This window comes from Paroedura picta, chromosome 15, assembly GCF_049243985.1.
Source record: "Paroedura picta isolate Pp20150507F chromosome 15, Ppicta_v3.0, whole genome shotgun sequence".
Taxonomy (NCBI): Eukaryota; Metazoa; Chordata; class Lepidosauria; order Squamata; family Gekkonidae; genus Paroedura; species Paroedura picta.
In genome coordinates this window covers 19,571,940-19,592,195 of record NC_135383.1, presented here as the reverse complement: position 1 = coordinate 19,592,195, position 20,256 = coordinate 19,571,940, and the positions used below count along the sequence as shown (strand labels likewise).

The following is a 20,256-nucleotide window of genomic DNA, read 5'->3' as shown; positions in this document are numbered from 1 at the left end:
CTGGAGACTCAGTCTAGCTCCAAAAAAAGGGTTACCAGGTTAAAACTACAGATGACATCTGTCTGGTATGTTTTGCCTTGGGAGAACTATTTTTCACACCACAGGAGAGTTGTCTTTCTTTCCCACACAAAGTGCCTGCTCTTATTACGCTGCAGGAGGAGATGGCTTTCAAACTGCAAGGAGGAGGGTCACGTTTTTTGAGTGCTCTCCCATACCTAAGAAACTCCCTTCAAGTGACTTGTTAAAAAAGCAAAATGATATCTGAAAGAAATACACCAAAAACGCAAAAGATATTCAAGTTTAAATTCCCAGTGGAAGCCAAGAGTAAGTTGTTAGGTGTTCTGCCTAACAAATTACCAAACATTTTAGAAGAAATATTCAAATACATGGCAACATTGGCTAGAACTATTTAGGCAGCAAAGTGGAAACTAGACATCTGTCCACATTTAGAAGAATGGGAAAATAAACGGGCTGAATATGCTGGAGTGGCAAAATCAACAACCTGTTTGTGTATAGCCTCCAACATACCGGAGAGAGAAGAAACAATGCTTTGTGTTATGTTATGACTGAACATGAATAATAATATTTATTCTTATTTCTCACCTTTCCTTGTAACTCAGGGTGGGTTAAAGGTAAAGGTAAAGGTATCCCCTGTGCAAGCACTGGGTCATGTCTGACCCTTGGGGGGACGCCCTCTAGCGTTTTCTTGGCAGGCTCAATACAGGGTGGTTTGCCATTCCCTTCCCCAGTCATTACAGTTTACCCCCCAGCAGCAAGCTGGGTACTCATTTTACTGACCTTGGAAGGATGGAAGGCTGAATCAACCTTGAGCCGGCTGCTGGGATCGAACTCCCAGCCTCATGGGCAGAGCTTTTAGACTGCATGTCTGCTGCCTTACCACTCTGCGCCACAAGAGGCTCTCAGGTTGGGTTACAATATATTAAAATAATCCATACTAAAAAACAGGATAAATATTATTACCTAAAATATTCTATAGTCTATTTAGGGCCTCATTTCATTAAAATGTGGAGGACTCCAGTTCTTTCCGAGTGGAGTGGGTCTTCCTTCTAATCTTTTAGCAATGAGTCCAGCTCTTCAAGAGGTTGTACCTGGTGTTTCATCTGATGTTTTTCCTGGCCTCTATGGTAAGCCTGGCAGAACAGGCCTGTCTTACAGGCCTTGCAGAACTGATTGAGGTCCCGCAGGGCCCTGATCTCCCGCAGGGCCCTGATGTTTTTCCTGGCCTCTATGGTAAGCCTGGCAGAACAGGCCTGTCTTACAGGCCTTGCAGAACTGATTGAGGTCCCGCAGGGCCCTGATCTCCTTCAGCAGAGCATTCTGCCAGGTCGCGGCCAATGTTGAAAAGGCCCTGCCCTGGCCTTGGCTGGTGTCACCTGTTTGGGGCCAGGGATCCTAAGCCAATTTTGGTCAGCTGACCTCAATGCACTTTGGGGAGCATGATGAAAGATATGCAGGCAGCTACGGGCCTTTCTCTTTCAGGCCAGAGTTATCCATGCTCTGGCGACACGCAGGCGAGATTATTGCCATGCGCCTTCTATGGGACTGCCTTTAAGACTGCTGGGGGAGGGGGGAAGCAAACTGGTTTGAAACCCAGAAGTGAGATTGCTAACTGGTATCCATCCCTCTGATAACCGTCCAGCCGATTTTTAAAAACCTGCTCTGGCCCCCCATTCTCTTTGGAACACAAATCAAAATGTTGGCCATGACCTTTAAAGCTCTATATGGCTTCAGGGACGAGAAGATTGACCACCTCTCATAGTTGCTTGCTTCTTGGCTTGGTTTATATCCCACAGTTCTAAGAATCGTCTCCCTAAAAAGGGGCTGCTTCCAGGCCAGCCCGTCCAGGTATGCTTCCGGGTCTGCTCGGTGTGACTGCAAGAATGGTGGACTGCAGGTTTCTATGGGTCCAGGGTCCATCGTAACTCTCTTCTACCACCACCCCCTGCCCGTCCCATAGCAGCCACACTGGAGAGAGCAGAGGGCAACTTTCTGCATTCCATGGGGGGTGGGGAGGTGGGGCCCTGACGAATAACAGAAGCAAGAAAGAACAGCCACCACGTTGAAGGGCACTTCCCGCCCACTGCAGCGAATTGGCGGTGGAAGCAGTGGCATGCAGGCCTTCCACAGGGAATGGTGGGGTGGGCTGGATCTGCCTCTGACTGTGCTGCCCCACAGGATCAGGGAAGCCAAACCACCACCTAGTTAAACAGCCACAGAAGGAAAGAAGCCCTTTCATTCGCAGTCTGGCTCATGGCTGACTGGTGGTCCTCAGAGCCCTTTAAGGCACCAGCTGATTCACAGCCGATCAGAGATGCTGGGCCCTACCCACGGACTAAGGATGCCAACCTTCAGGTGGGACCTGGGGATCCCCAGGAATCACAGCCTATCTCGAGACTACAGAGATCAGTTCCACTGGAGAACGTGGATTCTTGGGTGGGTGGACTGACTCTAGGGCATTGCTCTAGAGCAGGGGTAGTCAACCTGTGGTCCTCCAGATGTCCATGGACTACAATTCCCATGATCCCCTGCCAGCGTTTGCTGGCAGGGGCTCATGGGAATTGTAGTCCATGGACATCTGGAGGACCACAGGTTGACTACCCCTGCTCTAGAGTCCTGCAGGGGTCCTTCCCCAAACCCCACCTTGTTCAGCGCCCACCCTCACCCCCAAACATCCAGGCAGATTGCAGGTCCCTATTGCAGGTCCACAGCTCAGTGACCCTGTCATGGACGTCTCTCCCTGGTGCCAGCCTTCCTGCATCTTAGATGCCTGGTAAAGCCACCACTCCCCCGAGCTTCTGCTGATTACCCCCATCTGTTACTGACCCTTCAGCGTTTATACAGCATTCCTGAATAGACCCTTGGTGCCGTGGTTAAGAGTGGCAGCTTCTAATCTGGCGAGCGGGGTTTGATTCCTCACTCCTCCTCCACATGCAGCCAGCTGGGGTGACTTTGGGCTAGTCACAGTCCTGTTTTCACAGAGCAGTTCTCTCAGAGCTCTCTCAGCCTCACCTACCTCACAGGGTGTCTGTTGCGGGGAGAGGAAGGGAAGGCAATTGTAAGCCTCTTTGAGACTCCTGCTAGTGAAAAGCAAGGTACAAAAAACTAGTTTCTTCAGGTAGAGAAAAGTGGCATATAAGAACCAACTCTAGAACAGTGGCTTATTTTGGGTGCATTTCATCGGATCAGTTTTGCATTGCTCTGGTCTTATTTTTATCTGCCTACGTGGTGCTCCCAAGCCGAATTGGGCCCCAGAGCATTTTTAATCAATGGCTAACAGAAGAAGCCTCAGGGTACGTGGGGGAGGGGGGGACAAGTCCTCCACGCCCATTTTTAAACTTTTAAGGTCGAAGGTGCTGCCTTCTATCAAGAACAACCAATGCCCCCAGAATCCCATCTGGATCAAAGAGGGGCTCTTCCCCGTCTTTTAACCATTTGAAAATGCCTGATCTCCCCTAAAACAGATCGCATCCCTCTAATTTGTTCCCAGAACAGCTCTGCATGGTAGCCCCGAATCATCCCAACTTGCAAAGAGGGGAAAATAAGACCAAAGGCCAAACTAGACCATGCACAAGTCGAGGGTTCCCCAGCCTGACTCACAGTCACACAACACAACGAGAAAATAATATTAACAAGAGCTCCGGAGCCCAATTCAGCAACGAAGGGGGTGCGGGGCAAGAGGGACTTCTGCCTACCCCCACCCAGCAGTTTTCCTGAGCCAAAACAACCATGGACATAGCGGTCGACCCCAATGTAGGATTCCACAGCACAAGCAAAGAGCTGATGCCCCTAGAGCCATGGGTGGGGAGGCTGAAGCACCTTCTTCCCTCCCAGGGCACTCCCGAGCTGAATCGGGCCTCAGAATATTCGGGACCTCTGGTTCTCTGATGTAATGCCGGACCACAAGCCATATCAGTGGCCCCACAGACTCTGCTTGTGTCCCAGGTATCATCTACCTGAGCCTGGAGTACCTGGGGGCCACTGCTGACCAGGTAGGACCATCATGAGTCAATGTTTGGATTCAGTTCTTCCTGACATTCTACCCACTGACCCACACTGCCCTGGTTTTCTTTTCTCCCCCCCCCCCCTAATAGTTAAGGATGCCATAGTCCTTTGCTGGAGGGTCATGGAATCTGGGAGAGCCACTCAGTTTTCAAAAATTGTTTTACTGCAGGGTGGTAGATCTGCCACGGATCCCTCCTCTCCCCCAGGGAGCATTGATGCAACTCATGGCTCTTTTTCCTGCATTTCCAAGACAGGCAAGGCACCGCTGGTGGAATTTCTGCCCATCAAGCAGCGGTAAAGGTGGGTGGGGGAGCACTAAAAGGAGGAGGGCAGCCTACCCCGAGAAGAGAAGCATTCCAACTCCGCTTGTATCAACAACCGCAGAGCTGTCATTTCCCCTTCCCCAAGGCGGGCTAGCAGAGACCCCCTTCCCCCTTGTAAAAACCAGCCTGGGTCCCGATCCTGCAAAGGTTGCTTGCTCGATCTCTGCAGGCCGGCACAAGTTCATTGCCGGACTTCAGAGAGGCTGACTAGTTCATCCAGGCACTGCAAAAAAGGACTCTGCGTTTCCAAGAAGGGCAAAAGAGGAGTTCAATAGTGCCAGGCCTCAGTTCCCTGAAAGGCTGCATTTTAAAATGGGACGTAAGCCTCCTTCTCCCCTCTGAATTCCCCCTAGAGAAATTCCTACATTCTCAGGAGTTCTGTGCAGGAAAGAGGGAGAGAGAGACAGACAGGCAGACATCAAGATACCCGGCTAGAATTTCTGCCGAAACACCCACGGAGAACGCGGACGAGCAAGATTAAGCGGCCGGCTTTCAACAGGAAGAGACCTCCTCTCCACAAAAGACAAAGCCCCCTCCCGGATTCTCGGTGGACCCCGGTGGGACACGTTCTCCCTGTCCTGCATCTTCGCTAGAGAGACACCCAAAGCAACTGGTGCTTTGCTTTTTCTTTCCACCGCTAAAGGGGGAGGGAGCTGTGTGTGGGGTGGGGACGAGGGTGGGGGTCTCCCCTTGTCTCCCTGCCTGCCATAGGGAAGGATTTCAGCTGCAGCAGAGGCCCACAGCCCACCCCGCTCAGGAGGTCGGCTACGATGCGGTGACATTGAGAGGCAGAGGGGACGCGGAGGGCAGTGGGCTGAAGGCGGGGGCTTACGGGGGGCTCGGTGGAAGGCCCCGCACTTCTTCAGGGGGGCTTTCCAGACAGAGGGGCGAGAAAGGAAGAGACTGCCAAGCGGGAGGCTGGGGAAGACCGGGGAGGGGGGAGAGAGAGAGAGAGACCAATAGAGCCTGGCTTTGGCTGCGGAGCTGCTCCCAGACCCCCTCGTTGCTTGGCCCAGGAGCAGCGCGCTAGGAGAAAAACAGGCCCCCGACGGTTCGCGGCGACCGCACTTCGAAAGGCGGCGGGTTTTCCTCGTCGGAGCCTCGGCTGCGGAGGCAGGAGGGCTTCTTGGCGAGGCGGGCTGCGGGGGGGAGCGGAAGGCGGCTGGGAGGGCTGCCAGCGCCGGGGACGCGGCGGAACAGGGTGTCTCTCCCTCTCCCTCTCCCTCTCTCCGGATTCCGCCAGCCTTCCTCGGCCAGAGCTGCACGGAAGCGGGCGCGCACCGAGTCCCAAGCGACCGGCAAGGGAGACCCATCCAAGCCTTCCCTGCCGCCGGCCGCGCGTCCCAGGCCCGCCACTCCGGCGTCCCCCCGCGCCAGACCCAGGGCGACAAACAGGTGGCGGCCCCGGCAGCGCTCCCTCCCCCTCCCCCGCGGCCCATTGGCATTCATGGCCACCAACAGGTGGATGGAGGCGCTTCGGGGCAGAGGCTCCCTGGCACCTGCCGGCAGCCCGTTTGGGAGCCCAGGAGGCCCGAGCCGGCCAGATTCGGGCCCGAGACCCCCCCCCCGCCCGCCGCCCACTTGCGGGAAGCCGGCGCAACTTACTGCAATCGTCGGACTCGTAGCCGTCGGCGTCGGCCGCTTCCTCCTCGGCCTCGACGGGCCGCTTGGGGGGCGGCTCGGCGGGCTCGGTGCCGTACGCCCCGAAGATGTGGTCCACGTCCTCATCTTCCTCGCGGGGGGTGGCCTCGGAGGGGCTGACGGCGGCCTGGCCGGCCGAGGAGCGCAGGCTGTTGCTCCGGCTGACGGCGGCGGCGGCGGGGAGGCCCCGGGGGAAGCGCGGGAAGTAGTCCGAGATCTGCTTGATGGGGCGGATGGGGCCGGGGCAGACGTCAATCGCCATGTGCTCTTGGATGCTGATGGTCGCCTTCTCCCCTTTGCGGAGTGTCATGCATACAGCTCTCCCAGGGACGCCCCGCCAGAGAAGACGATGGAGGCAGGGGGCAGGCCAGGGCAGGGCAGGGCAGGAGGGTGGGGTGGGGGTAGGTGGGTGGGGCGGGGCGGGGGGACCCTCAGGGCCAAGGCCAGGCGAGGCGGGCCGGCCAGCCCGGGCAGGGAAGGCGAGAGACTTGCCGCCGCTGCCGCCGCCTTACGTGGCTCGCCTCGCCCTCCGGAGCGCCTGCGATCCGCGCATGCTGCGGGTTGTCTGGCCGGCTCTGCCTGGGAATGGAGCGAGCGAGCGAGAGCGAGGAATGACACGGCTCCCAGGCGGCGGGCGGGGGGGGGGGGTGGGCCGTCGGGTGATGTCACCGCCGCCTCGCAACCAAGCCCAAACCCAAGCCCAAGCTCAAGCCCGGCGGCGAAGGCGTCCAGAGGCCAGCCGCGGTTCAGCACCACGGACAGCTCCGGCAGCCGCCCGCCCGCCCGCCTCTTGGCCAGGTCGGCCCCCGGGGATCCCGGGGAGCTTTCCCCCGCCGCCTCGGACAGTTGTCTGGCTTGCTTTGCTCTCCCGCAGCCCCCCACACTTGCTGCTGTCCGCCCAGCCTTGACCCACATCCTCCGATCCATCCAGCCGGTCCCCTTTGCAAGAGCAGGCAGCCCAGTGCCTCCCAACAGCTGGCCCTGGAAGTGCCAATCAGCCTCTGCCGTCCATCCCTGCCGTACACCATCCTTGGGGTATACTGCCTCTGCACATGGAGGCTCCACCTAGTCAGGGTTTTCCCAAGATGTTTTGAAGGCTCCTTTTTTGCCCCTTGGGCAGTTTCAAACCGCATTGGGAAGAATAGGGGCTTTGTTCCCCACCTTTTTCTGTCTCAAAGCGGCTGACAATCGCCTTCCCTTCCTCTCCCCACGGCAGACACCCCATGAGGTAGGTGGAATAAAGGAGCCCTGAGAGAACCGCTCTGTGAGAACAGCTCTAACAGGACTGTGACTTGGTCACCCAGACACTCTCTGAGGTAGGTGGAGCTGAGAGAGCCCTAATAGATCTGCTGTGTGGGAACAGCTCTATGAGAATTGGGATAGCCCAAGGTCACTCAGCTGACTGCATGTGGAGGAGGAGTTGGGGAATCAAACCCCGTTTTCCAAATTAGAGTCTGCTGGTCTTAACCACTCCACCAAGTCAAGTCAGGGGTTCGCCAAGAACTGATCTGTCTATTCTCAATTCATTTATTTAATCCTTTATTTTAGAAAGCTATCTTGTGGCAGGGAGTTCTGCATGCTAATTACCCATGGTGGGAAGTGGTTTTTCCTTGGCTAGTCCCAGGGATACCGGCAGCCATCTGCTTTGGGGGACTCCAACTTTTATGGTTACAGGACTTGGGGAGGGGAAGCCCTATGCAGTCACGCCCACCCCAAGAGCAAAAGGGCCCAGACCGTGTAGTCTTTCCTTACAATGTCTCTGACGGTTCCCAATGCCCCTTTTCTGCACAGACCAATAGTGTACTAGTTAAAGAGCTTCAGCCTCTAATCTGGAGAACTGGGAAAGATGCTCCACTCCTTCATATGCAGCCAGCTGGGTGACCTTGGGCCAGTCACAGTTCTCTTAGGGCTGTTCTCACAGAACAGTTCTATTAGAGCTTTCTCAGTCCCACCTATCTCATAGAGCAGGGGTAGTCAAACTGCGGCCCTCCAGATGTCCATGGACTACAATTCCCAGAAGCCTCTGCCAGCAAATGCTGGCAGGGGCTCCTGGGAATTGTAGTCCATGGACATCTGGAGGGCCGCAGTTTGACTACCCCTGTCATAGAGTGTTTGGGGAGAGGAAGGGAAAGCGATTGTAAGGCGCTTTGGGACTCCTTCAGCTAGGGAAAAGCAGGGTACAAAAAACAGTTCTGGAGAGTCAGTGTGGTGTCGTGGCAGGCTCTAATCCAGGCTTGACTCCCTGATCCTCCACATGCAGCCAGATGTGTGACCTTGGGCCAGTCACAGTTCTCTCAGAGCTCTCTCGGCCTGACCTACCTCACAGGCATCTGTTGTAGGGAGGGGGAAATGTAGGCTGACTTGAGACGTCTTTGGACGGTAAAAAGCAGAGACCCAAAAAGAGCTTTCCTTGTTCCCAAGGTCTCCTGCTGCCTCCCTGCTCTGCCCTCCCCAACACACCTTGCCTGACACATTCAGACGGTTCACATGTGCCGGGGAGCGAGGCGAGGCGGTCAAACCAGCTGCAGCCCTCATTTCAGACGGCAGGTGGTAGAGTCCACCTTTGAATCTCCCTTCGCTTTACCATCTCTCTGCGAGCAGCGAAGCAGAATCCTCTTTCCTTCCCGTGCCAAACTGGGGCTCTATCTGTAAGGAGCTCTGAATGGAGAAGAGCTGCAAAAACCCCAGGAACACATCCCCCAGACGAGGGGCCAACTTTTCTCTACCTTGGGGCACCTGGAAAACCAACAGAGCTTCATTCTGGGTATAAGTTTTCGTCTGCACTCGGCTATAAGCTTGTACCCAGAATGGAACGTTGTTGGTCTTCAGTGACCAGTCTAGGCTTAAGGGGGTGGCAGGTTACAGTGGATGAGCGATAGGGGTGTGAGTGTCCTGCATAGTGCAGGGGGGTGGACTAGATGACCCATGAGGTCCCTTCCAACTCTATTCTTCCATTATTCTATTCCCGGTGCCACTGAATTCAAACCTTGTCCTGTTCCTCTAGCCCAGCATTTCCCATTTTATTTGCATGAGGGGCACTGCAGGCAAAGCGTGGTGAGGTGAGGAGATGGGGGACTGTTTTTATGTTTATTTGGCTATTTGTACCATAAAATCAGAATCCAGTAGCACCTTTAAGACCAACAAAGATTTATTCAGGGCGTGAGCTTTCAAGTGCAAGCACTCTTCGTCAAACTGTGATCTTCTTACATGGCAGGGAATATATAGCAAACATCAATTCTGTCCCATCAGTAGACTGTGTCAAAACCAAATACAGCCAATGATAATCCTTTGTCAAAACAGCCAATCAATCCCCTAGAATTCGATGTACTTTACAAAAACACAAGAACAGACCAAATTGCCTTTTATGACTGATCAAAGGCTCCCAACTTAAAAAAAAAAAAAGTTGTGTATGGAGGGTGTGGCAGGGGCGTGGCCACCTGACATCACTTCCGAGGTACCTCAAAGCCTGAAACCCGGGGAAAGCCTCCTTCAGACCAACACGGCAACTCACCTGCGTCTTGTGTCCACAGTGTCAGAGATGAGGCCATGCATGGGAACTGTGAAGCGTGTATATTAACAGCTTGGCTCCTTTGCTCTGCCAGTTGTAGAGGCCAACCTCCATGCTGTGGCCCAGCCAGCTCCAGTTCCTCCTCATCTGTTTACAGCTTGCTGCTAGCGCCGCTCTCCCCCACCTACATCCCTGCCCCACATCCATAAGCTCCTGCCCATGCTGCTGTGACTGCCCTGCAGGGTTAAGCCATGGGTAGCCCATCTGCCCATGGCAGGCAAACCAAACTCCCCCTGAGCCCATTCTGCACACACTGGATAATGCACTTTCAAAGTGCTTTTGCAGCTGGATTTTCCTGTGCAGAACAGGATAATCTACTTCTAAGGTGCATTGAAAGTGCATTATCCAATGTGTCCAGAAGGCTGCCCTTGGCCAGAAATGCTGATTCCTGAGGCCTCAGGAGGCACAAGACCTTCTCCCTGACAAGGCCTCCTGAATTGTAAGCTCCTAGGGGCAGAGACCTGTCCCTGCCAGTTTTTTTTCTATTACAACCCCCATCACCATCTCCAGACTCTTCTAAGAAAGCTTACACTTTCCCTCATTTGTTTGTTCATGTCACTGTGACCTGGAGCGTCTATGATGAAAAGCAGAGCTCTCGCTTTCTTTCTTGCCCCCCCCATGCAAAATCGGGCAGAACCAGCTAGCTGATGAGGAAAATGGGAGCTGATTAATGGGCTTTCAGCGAAGGGGAGACCCAGTTATTGGTCATGCCCTCCAGCGATTCACAAACCTCTATTTCAGCTGGCTTGTCTCAGCCACTAACAATGAATACTAATTAATGGGAAATCAAAGGCAGTTTGCAGTGCAGGTTATCCCTACCTGCTGGTGGGAAATCAACAGCTTTCTTTATGGGAAGGGGAGGGAGGGAGAGGCCAGCGGTTCCCAATTTGGGTGTAGCGGGAAGCTGTTTGCACTGGCAAGAAGCCAGGACATGAAGGAGCCATCCTGCCCATTACCAGGGTTAACTAGTCCAGGGGTAGTCAACCCGTGGTCCTCCAGATGTTCACGGACTACAATTCCCATGAGCCCCTGCCAGCAAACACTGTAGTCCTTGAACATCTGGAGGACCACAGGTTGACTACCCCTTTACTAGGCAACAGGCTCTGTGCTCCATGATTAGTTGGCAGTTTTGCATCATAACATTTCATCCTGGCCTTTGTCAGATGTTCCATGCGGGGACAGAAGCTGTAGGGAACAAAACGCAGGTTAGGTGGCATGCAACCAAGCTGGAAATACATGCAGTGTCCTCTTCAGATGTGAGGGTGACCAGTGGCCATGCATATCAGGGGAACTGAAGACTGCATGCCCTCCCGGCATGCAGGGTTGGGCAGCCCCAAACGCAGCCTCGGTCAAAGGCTCCTGTTCTTCCTGCGTTTCACGACCTTGCTTCCCCCTCTTACTACTTCCTGCAGAAAAGGCCTGCCTAGCAAGAAGCCCATGGGTTGTCCAAGAGGCAGAGTGGTCCAGACCATGAAAGCTACAGCTGGGATTAGTACTTCGGTTCTGGAGGCCTCCCTTTGAAAAGGAGGAGGAGAAAACTGATGAGGATGATCCGGGGACTGGTGAGCAAGCCCTGGGAGGAAAGGCTGAGGGACATGGGAATGTTCAGCCTGGAGGAGAGAAGGTTGAGAGGGGACATGATGGCTCTCTTGGAGGATCTGAAAGGTTGTCACTTGGAGGAGGGAAAGAGAAGGTTCCTGTTGGCAGAAGAGAGGACCCGTAATAAAGGGTTTATAGAATGGCACAGGCAAGGTAATTAGGGGAAAATATTTTTATAGTCACAGTAGTTCAGCAGCGGAATGGGCTGCCTAAGGAGGAGGTGAGCTCCCCCTCACTGGCAGTCTTCAAGCAGTGGCTGGAAAGAGACTTCTCCTGGATGCTTGAGGCTGATCCTGTCTTGAGCAGGAGGTGGGGCTAGATGGCCTGTGTGGCCCCTTCCCACTCTAGGATTCTATGAGTCTGTTCTTATTGTCTATCATGGTTGTTACTTACACATGGCATGCCAAGGCTGAAGGTCCCAGGCACAGGCCAAGAGGAACCAGTGCTTTTACAGAGCTAAGTTGGTGCTTTTGGGCACCTGATCCCCAAACAGGGCTCCTGACCTCCAGCCATCTGCAGCAATAGGGCTGCAGAGCCAATCAGAGAGCATGCAATAGAGCAAAGCCTGGAAAACGTATGCAATTTTTAATATGGTGTTAGTGAAAGCAATGACACATGTATAAGCAGCATAAGCTTAGCATTAAAATATTAAGACTCCACAGCAAGGTGCCCTCAGAAAGGTGCTTTTTGGGAAGATGTCAGGCGTGGGTTCAGGAGTGGATAACATGGACCCTTGGAGACCTAGATGCTTGAAACTCATGGTGCACCTCCCTGGGATGCCCCCTATAATCCCTACAAGTTCCATGCAGGTTGGACTTGGGGAGGACCAGATTACATACCCTCAAACAAGGTGCCCCCAGGAAACCTTTTTTGGGGAGCTATTAGGCACAGGCTCAGGAATGTATATAGTGGAACATAGTGGACATATAGAGCCTCTTGTGGCACAGAGTGGTAAGGCAGCTGACATGCAGTCTGAAAGCTCTGCCCATGAGGCTGGGAGTTTGAGCCCAGCAGCCGGCTCAAGGTTGACTCAGCCTTCCATTCTTCCGAGGTCGGTAAAATGAGTACCCAGCTTGCTGGGGGGTAAACGGTAATGACTGGGGAAGGCACTGGCAAACCCCGTATTGAGTCTGCCATGAAAACGCTGGAGGGCGTCACCCCAAGGGTCAGACATGACTCGGTGCTTGCACAGGGGATACCTTTACCGTTACCTTTAGTGGACATATAGTGGAACCTGGGCCTCTCCCCCACGCTTTTCAACATCTATATGCGCCCTCTGTCACAGCTGGTCCGGGGATTTGGGTTGGGCTGTCATCAGTACTCTGATGACACCAGTTCTATCTCCTGATGGACGGACTCCCCCCAGAAACATTTGCCAGCTGTTTGGAAGCAGTGGCTGAATGGCTCAAGCAGAGTCGCCTAAAACTCAACCCCTCCAAGACGGAGGTCCTGTGGCTGGATAGAAGGGGGCAGCACCAGGAAGTGTGCCTCCCCTGCCTGGATGGGGTGCAGCTTATGGGGTGCGGCTTATGGCTGTGCCCGCAGCCAGGAATTTGGGGGTGATCTTTGATGCCTCCTTGTCTATGGAAGCTCAGATCACAAAGGTAGCCTGTAAGACGTTTTACCATCTGCACCAATTCTTTTTTTTTACAGTGTAGAATCACCTCTGTAAGGCCTATGCTCAGCTTGGCATGCGCTGAGCCCTCCCAGAAGTCCAGGGGAAGGTTGCACTTGTCCAAGAGTACTTGCATCCACAATCAAGAGCTCCTCCTATGTTCTGCATCTGACCTCTGTCTCCAGGTAAGCCCAAGGGCATAAGGCACATGGCAGACGCACACAGGTTGGGAAAGGCCTGTGGGAGAGACCCACAGCTCCATTCACCGCCCCCCCCACGACATGGCAAAGCCAGACCATGTGCCAAGGAGCTGAGGGGGGAGGGGAGTCCTGTGGCTCATCAGCTCCTATTAGGTTAATACCGTCTAATTGTAATGCCTCACTCAGCGGTGAGCTGTCATTCGGAGAGATTAGCCAGCCGGCAGTTCCTCTCTGCTCCTCTCCTTTCCTGGGCAGAAACGGCCCTTTCATTTGTTTAAGACGTTTGTATTCTGCCTCTCGGTGGTGGCAGCCAAAAACACCCAAGGACCAAGAAAGCAACTTCGCTTTGAAGAAGAAGAGAAGAAGAGTTGGTTCTTAGATGCCGCTTTACCCGAAGGAGTCTCAAAGTGGCTTACAGTCACCTTCCCTTTCCTCTCCCCACAACAGACACCCTGTGAGGTGGGTGAGGCTGAGAGAGCCCTGATATTACTGAAGAAGAAGAAGAGTTGGTTCTTAGATGCCGCTTTTCTCTACCCGAAGGAGTCTCAAAGTGGCTTACAGTCACCTTCCCTTTCCTCTCCCCACAACAGACACCCTGTGGGGTGAGTGAGGCTGAGAGAGCCCTGATATTACTGAAGAAGAAGAAGAGTTGGTTCTTAGATGCCGCTTTTCTCTACCCGAAGGAGTCTCAAAGTGGCTTACAGTCACCTTCCCTTTCCTCTCCCCACAACAGACACCCTGTGGGGTGAGTGAGGCTGAGAGAGCCCTGATATTACTGAAGAAGAAGAAGAGTTGGTTCTTAGATGCCGCTTTTCTCTACCCGAAGGAGTCTCAAAGTGGCTTACAGTCACCTTCCCTTTCCTCTCCCCACAACAGACACCCTGTGGGGTGAGTGAGGCTGAGAGAGCCCTGATATTACTGAAGAAGAAGAAGAGTTGGTTCTTAGATGCCGCTTTTCTCTACCCGAAGGAGTCTCAAAGTGGCTTACAGTCACCTTCCCTTTCCTCTCCCCACAACAGACACCCTGTGAGGGAGGTGAGGCTGAGAGAGCCCTGATATTACTGAAGAAGAAGAGTTGGTTCTTATATGCTGCTTTTCCCTACCCGAAGGAGTCTCAAAGCAGCTTACATTCACCTTCCCTTTCCTCTCCCCACAACAGACACCCTGTGGGGTGAGTGAGGCTGAGAGAGCCCTGATATTCCTGCTCGGTCAGAACAGCATTATCAGTGCTGTGGCGAGCCCAAGGTCACCCAGCTGGATGCATGTGGGGGAGTGCAGAATCGAACCCGGCTCGCCAGATTAGAAGTCCTCACTCCTAACCACTACACCAAACTGGCTCTCAGATACACAACTCCAAAACCACAAAGCAGTTCAGTGTATGGCAAAGAGAGACAGCATGTCAAGAGGCCAACTTGCCCTGAACACAGGAAGATTCAAATGAAGTAGCACAACAAAATTTGAGCACAGGGGCCCCTTTAACAAAGATTTAGTCAAAGCGTGTGCATGCACACTTCCACAGACAAACACAGGAAGGTCCAGCCACTTTCAGGGAAGAACAATGGGGAGAACTAACAGGGAAGGCCTTCCCGAAACTTCTGCTAGTTTGGGGGCCTGGACTGAAAAGGCCCTGCTGCTTTCAGTGAGGGTCTGAAGGCCCCCAACAAAATAGAGTGTGGAAGTTGTGCTTTCCCAAAAGGTTCACCAGAGGGCTGAATTAAGCTGTTCCTTTTCATTCCTTTTATAAGAAGAAAAAGAAGAGTTGGTATTAAAGTATTAAAGCGGCTTACATTCGTCTTGGTACACCGGGGTCTCAGACAGAGGTCTTTCACATCCCCTACAGCCTGTTCCTTTAATTGGAGATGATGGGGATTGAACCTGAGACCCTCTGCCAGACAAGCAGGTGCTCCGTCACGGAGCCACAGTCCAGGGTCTCAGGCTGAGGTCTTTCACAACCTCTACAGACTGGTCCTTTAGCTGGAGATGCCAGCGATTGGACCTGGGATCTTCTGCCGTCCAAGCAGATGTTCTACCACTGAATTGTGACCCCTCTCCATGGGGGTCCAGGGTCCTGAGTCCAGGGTCTCAGGGTCTTTCCCATCACCTGCTGCCTGGTCTTTTAAACTGGAGACACCGGGGATTGAACCTGGGACCTTCTGTCTGCCAAGTATGTGCTCCTCTATCTAGAACTGCCAACCTCCAGGTGATACCCGGTTACCTCTTGCTATTATGATTGGTCCCCAGTGACCAAGATCAGTCAATCAATCAATCAATTGACTTTTGGTCTCTGTTATGTAACAACTTCATATAACTTGGTCTGAACGGCTGTAATAAAGTTTGATTGATTGACCAAGATCAGCCCCCCGGAAGAAAACAGCTGCTTTGGAGGATGACCCACGTGGCATTATACCTGGCCGAGGTCTCCCCCTTCTCCCGACCCAGCCTTCCCCAGGCTCCACTTCCAAATCTCTGGGTATTTCCCAACCTGAGCCAACATTCCCCCCCACATCACGAACCCCTGTTCTTGACCTATAGTTTTCATCCCTTTTGATGTTTGGCTTTTTCCTTCCTGAGACCCGCTTGAAAGTGCCCCTCCCACCCCCCTCAAAGCATCCTCCTGCCTTCCCTCTCTTATAGCCTCTTGCAAGGATGGCCTTGCTGGGAGCTCAGTCTAAACACCAGATGGCCGACTTGGCTGTTTTGGCACCTTGTAGATCAGAGGCAACTGTATTGCCCTTTCTGTGTGAATTGGGGTTCCTGCCCAAAGCAATCCCTTTCTAAGATATGTAACCCCCTTGGCTTAATGTCTCTGTCAAGAATCCTGCCTAATAAAATCAGAGTCCAGTAGCATCTTTAAGACCAACAAAGATTTATTCAAGGTGTGAGCTTTCGAGTGCAAGAATAAATCTTTGTTGTTCTTAAAGGTGCTACTGGACTCTGATTTTATTGTGCTCCTTCAGACCAGCATGGCTACCCATTTGAAAAAAATCCTGTCTGTGAGCTGTTTGCGAAGAGCTGATCTTTGTCCTGATTCCCCAAATAAAGACTTCTACTTGAAGCTTCAGACTGAAGGCCAAGAGGGATGTCTGTCGTGCAGATCTGCCGGGTCTCAACCGCTTGGTTCCTGACAAACCCCCCAAAGAGGGGTAACACCTGGGGGGTGTCACCAATCAACACCAGCACGCACACACACACACACTGTTGCTAGTCCCGAAAGTAAAACCAGAGGTGGGTGCCAAAGGTTAGTAAGAGGTGAGGAGGCAGGGAGTCATGTGCAGCAGGTAGCCCTGCCCCCACTTCCTTTCAAAGGATTTTTGACATCTCCACCATCCACCGGCTGGCCTCCAGGCAGCTCCAGCGATCTAGCCGTGTCCTCAGCGTGCCAAAAAATGATAAACCTATGAGCACCCGGCAACCGCGCAAGGAGGGGAGCCACTGAGGAAGCAGTGCCAAGTCCCGATCGAGAAGGGCAGGCCTGAGAAATTAATTTACAGCCAAGTTAGATTGGAAAGTCAAATCTGATCAACCCCTTCACAGCTCACAGCGGGAGGAGGCATCCACCGAGGGAGGGGGGGCCGGCCATTAAAAGCCTCCTGCCTCGGTTCACTTGGCCAAGCACAGCAGGAAACTTGCAAAAAAATAAAAAATAAAAACCAGGACTGATCGACATTTGCCACACCAACAAACGTGCGCCTGAACCAGTTTGGATGCGAGGGGTGTCCAAAATACAAGATTGGTCATTAGGACCGTTCTCATCTTGCCTGCTCTCTTAGCAACTAGCCCAATGTTAGATTCAAATGAGTAGCCGTGTTGGTCTGAAGTAGCACAATAAAGCCAGAGTCCAGTGGCACCTTTAAGACCAACAAAGCTCACGCCTTGAATAAATCTTTGTGGGTCTTAAAGGTGCTACTGGGCAATGATTTTATTGCCCAATGTTGTTCATTTCTTTTATGCCATTTGTATACGATTGATGCAGCAAATGGCTATTTTAATAATAGTATTGCTAGTTGGTAGGGGCTTTTTTTTGGGGGGGGGAGTCTGGTCAGGAAAAGAAGCCGGTGCAGTGGGGGAAACCTCATCAGTAGAGTGGCCAGGTGCCCCTATCCACTGGCAGGGGGTGGCGTTGCTAGCTCCGGGTTGGGGAACAAGATTTGGGGATGGAGCCGGTATAGGCCAGGGACATGAGTGGGGTGTAACGGAGTCCACCCGCCAAAAGATCTGCTGTCCCCAAGGAAACTGCTTTCTGGAGATCAGGTGTAATTCCAGGGAGGTCCCCAGGTCCCACCTGGAAGCTGGCATCTCTCAGGTGGAAACTAGAATTTTCAACCCTAAAAGCAGCCTGTGGGCAAAACTTTGCAACATCTACCTTAGACCAAGCCTGCCCAAGGAACAGTCAGTGGCAAGTTCAAAAATCATCAGCGGCCAGTTCTTAATTGACGTACCTAATGTTATAAATTGGAAGTATTAACAAAAGGCCCCCGATGTTTTCCGCTGGCAGTCTGCACGGCATGAGAAGATTTCCAAGGCTTAAGGCTAAATTACGGCTCTCGCACAGAGGAGTTAAACACCTCACAGAAGAGAAGCATCTCATGTGTGTCAGGAAAAAGGAAAAACCTTTCTATACAGAGTAAAACAATAGCTGAGAGTGATCTTCCTGGATATTACATATCTTAGAAGGTGGAGCTCCAAAAAACAACACTAGACCAGTATTTGTTGGGGCTACGCCTATCAGATTTCCCTTGACCACCCAGCTATCCTTCGTAATTGGTTTTAGATAAGAGTGCATCATTTAATAGTATTGACCACTGAGGAAGACCCAGTAGGGTCAAAATGCATTTGGTCCGTTCATGTGCAGTTAGATCTGTATCGTTTTTTTAATATAGTTTTTACTTGGCCAAGACCAGCCTTGCAGCTTGAAGCTCTCGAGGCTGAGAGGACGCACACGGCTGTGTTCAAAAATGGCGAACCCCGCAAGAGCGGCGCTTTGTCCTGAGAGAACGCAGTCCCTGGTTGTGTAAATAAATCCCTTTCACGCAGAGTAGGCAGAAGCCCTGGCCTGTCTTGCCATATCTCAGAAGGAAAGCAGGGTCAGCCCCAGCTAGTCCTTCAGTGGGAGACCCGCCAAGGATATCCAGGGCTGTTATGCATTGGCAGGCAACAAGGACAAACCCCCTCGGATCACCTCCTCCAGCACGAGGGAGAAGTCACAATCTCCCATTTGAGGCTCAGTCGTGGAATGATGCATCTCCGAAAGGGAGACCTCATTATTGTATTATATTTATTATTATTATTATATTTATATTTATACCCCGCCTCCCCCCGAAGGCTCGAGGCGGCTGTGGTTATGTGGTTGCCAACTCCACAGCAGCAAATTCCTGGAGATAAAAGTAAAGGTAAAGGTATCCCCTGTGCAAACACCGAGTCATGTCTGACCCTTGGGGTGACGCCCTCCAGCGTTTTCATGGCAGACTCAATACGGGGTGGTTTGCCAGTGCCTTCCCCAGTCATTACCGTTTACCCCCCAGCAAGCTGGATACTCATTTTACCGACCTCGGAAGGATGGAAGGCTGAGTCAACCTTGAGCCGGCTGCTGGGATTCAACTCCCAACCTCATGGGCAGACAGATTCAGACAGCATGTCGCTGCCTTACCACTCTGCGCCACAAGAGGCTCTTCCTGGAGATGGGGAGGGGGAAATTTGGGGATGGCAGGATTTGGGGAGAGGAGGGAATATAATGACATGGAGTTGAGTTTCCTGTGAGAGCAGGCACGGTGTAAGGGTTAAGAGCCGGATTGCAGCCCTGGCTGAGCAGAGTGGAAATACGGTGAGATGAGAGGAGAGAATTGGCCACAATAGTAAAATTGGCGAATCGAGTAAATAGAAGGCCATTGAGGGAATTGAATGATCAGAGGGGCTTCTTCCTGGATTTTGTGGACAAGTAAAAGTATTCTCTCTGCCTTTTGCTGCAAAGCAATAATCTGGCTCAGTGGTTCTCAACCTTCCTAATGCCGCAACCATTTAATACAATGCCTCATGTCGTAATGACCCCCCAACCATAAAATTCTGCAAGTGTTCTTTCACAGAAATTAAACCAAAACTGACCAATGGCATGAAGATCCATTGTTCATGATTGTATAGAAATTGTTTTTTCCCAGGTTTCTCAGTTCAGTTCTGCCTCTTGTCCCATCATGCCGATCTCGCTCTTTTCCGCTGCTCCAGACAGACAAACGCTCTATCTCGATCTACCCCGCAAGGCTGTTGTGTGGATGGTGCCCCCCCCCAGCCAAGCTGCTTGCCCTGTCGCAATCCCTGTGAAAGGGTCATTTGACCCCTCAAAGGGATCCTGACCCCCAGGTTGAGAACCAGTGGCCTAGAGCTTTAATAGTGGAATATACACAAGGGAAATGCTGAGTAGAGATGTTAATGTATTACGTATTACGCATGTTAATGTGGGAACTATTCATCTTTTGTTTACAAGTTCTATTCCAATGTACTTTTCTTGATGTTTTCATTGTGTTGATTCAAAATTGTATTTTTTTTTTTTTTAAGAGAGCCCTGGATGGGCCATCGGCAACTAATTCAACCGGGAACGAACGAGAGCGCGCAGGCCGATGAGAGGAGCCATTGCGTTCTCTGATGTGAAGAGGAGAAGTCCCATCAGCCTGGTCCCGGGGCCTTGCGGACGCCCAAAGCCACCAATCCAATTTCCGCGTGTTGTTTTACAAATGGGACAAGGGTAATTAAAGCGTCAGCAATGCCTCTCTGCCAGCCTGAAAGCAGACAGCCTGCTGCCACTGGATCTGACAAAGTCTCCTTGCCAAAGTAATTAACCTGATGCAAATTGCAATCCCGGAGAGGTCAGGCAGATGGAAAGCCACCCCTAGGGGGCCTTCAGCGCTTGGGCTCAGTATTCAGGCCGATGGGGGTGCTGAGTCCCAAACACCACTTGAAGGGGGGACGGCTGCTGGGTCTCCCCGTGGCCAGCAGCAGGGGATGGGGGCACATTGGCCAGATCCAAGTTGGGAAACGTAACGGAGATTTGAGTACGAAAACTGGGAAGGACAGGACCTCAGTGGGGCTCAGAGGAGAGCCACCTTGGCCTAGCGGCTAAGAGCAGCAGCTTCTAATCTGGAGAGCCAGCTTTGATTCCCTGCTCCTCCAGATGCAGCCAGCTGGGTGACCTTGGACTGGTCACAGTCTTGTTACAGCTGAGCAGTTTCTCCCAGAGCTCCCTCAGCCCCACCTACCTCACGGGGCGTTGTTGTGGGGAGAGGAAGGGGAGGCGATCGT

At 52.6% G+C, this 20,256-nt stretch overlaps 1 protein-coding gene across 2 annotated transcripts in view; it reads right to left on the bottom strand.

Moving 5' to 3' along the window:
- The window catches only part of DOC2B (double C2 domain beta), a 151,474-nt gene extending 144,896 nt beyond the window's left edge, over positions 1-6,578 (bottom strand). For both annotated transcript variants that reach the window (XM_077311226.1, XM_077311227.1), the window contains exon 1: positions 5,952-6,578. In XM_077311226.1, coding sequence (XP_077167341.1) covers positions 5,952-6,297 — 346 coding nt within the window. In that variant the 5' untranslated portion in view covers positions 6,298-6,578. The remainder of the gene's footprint in view (positions 1-5,951) is intronic.
- Positions 6,579-20,256: the final 13,678 nt, after the last annotated feature.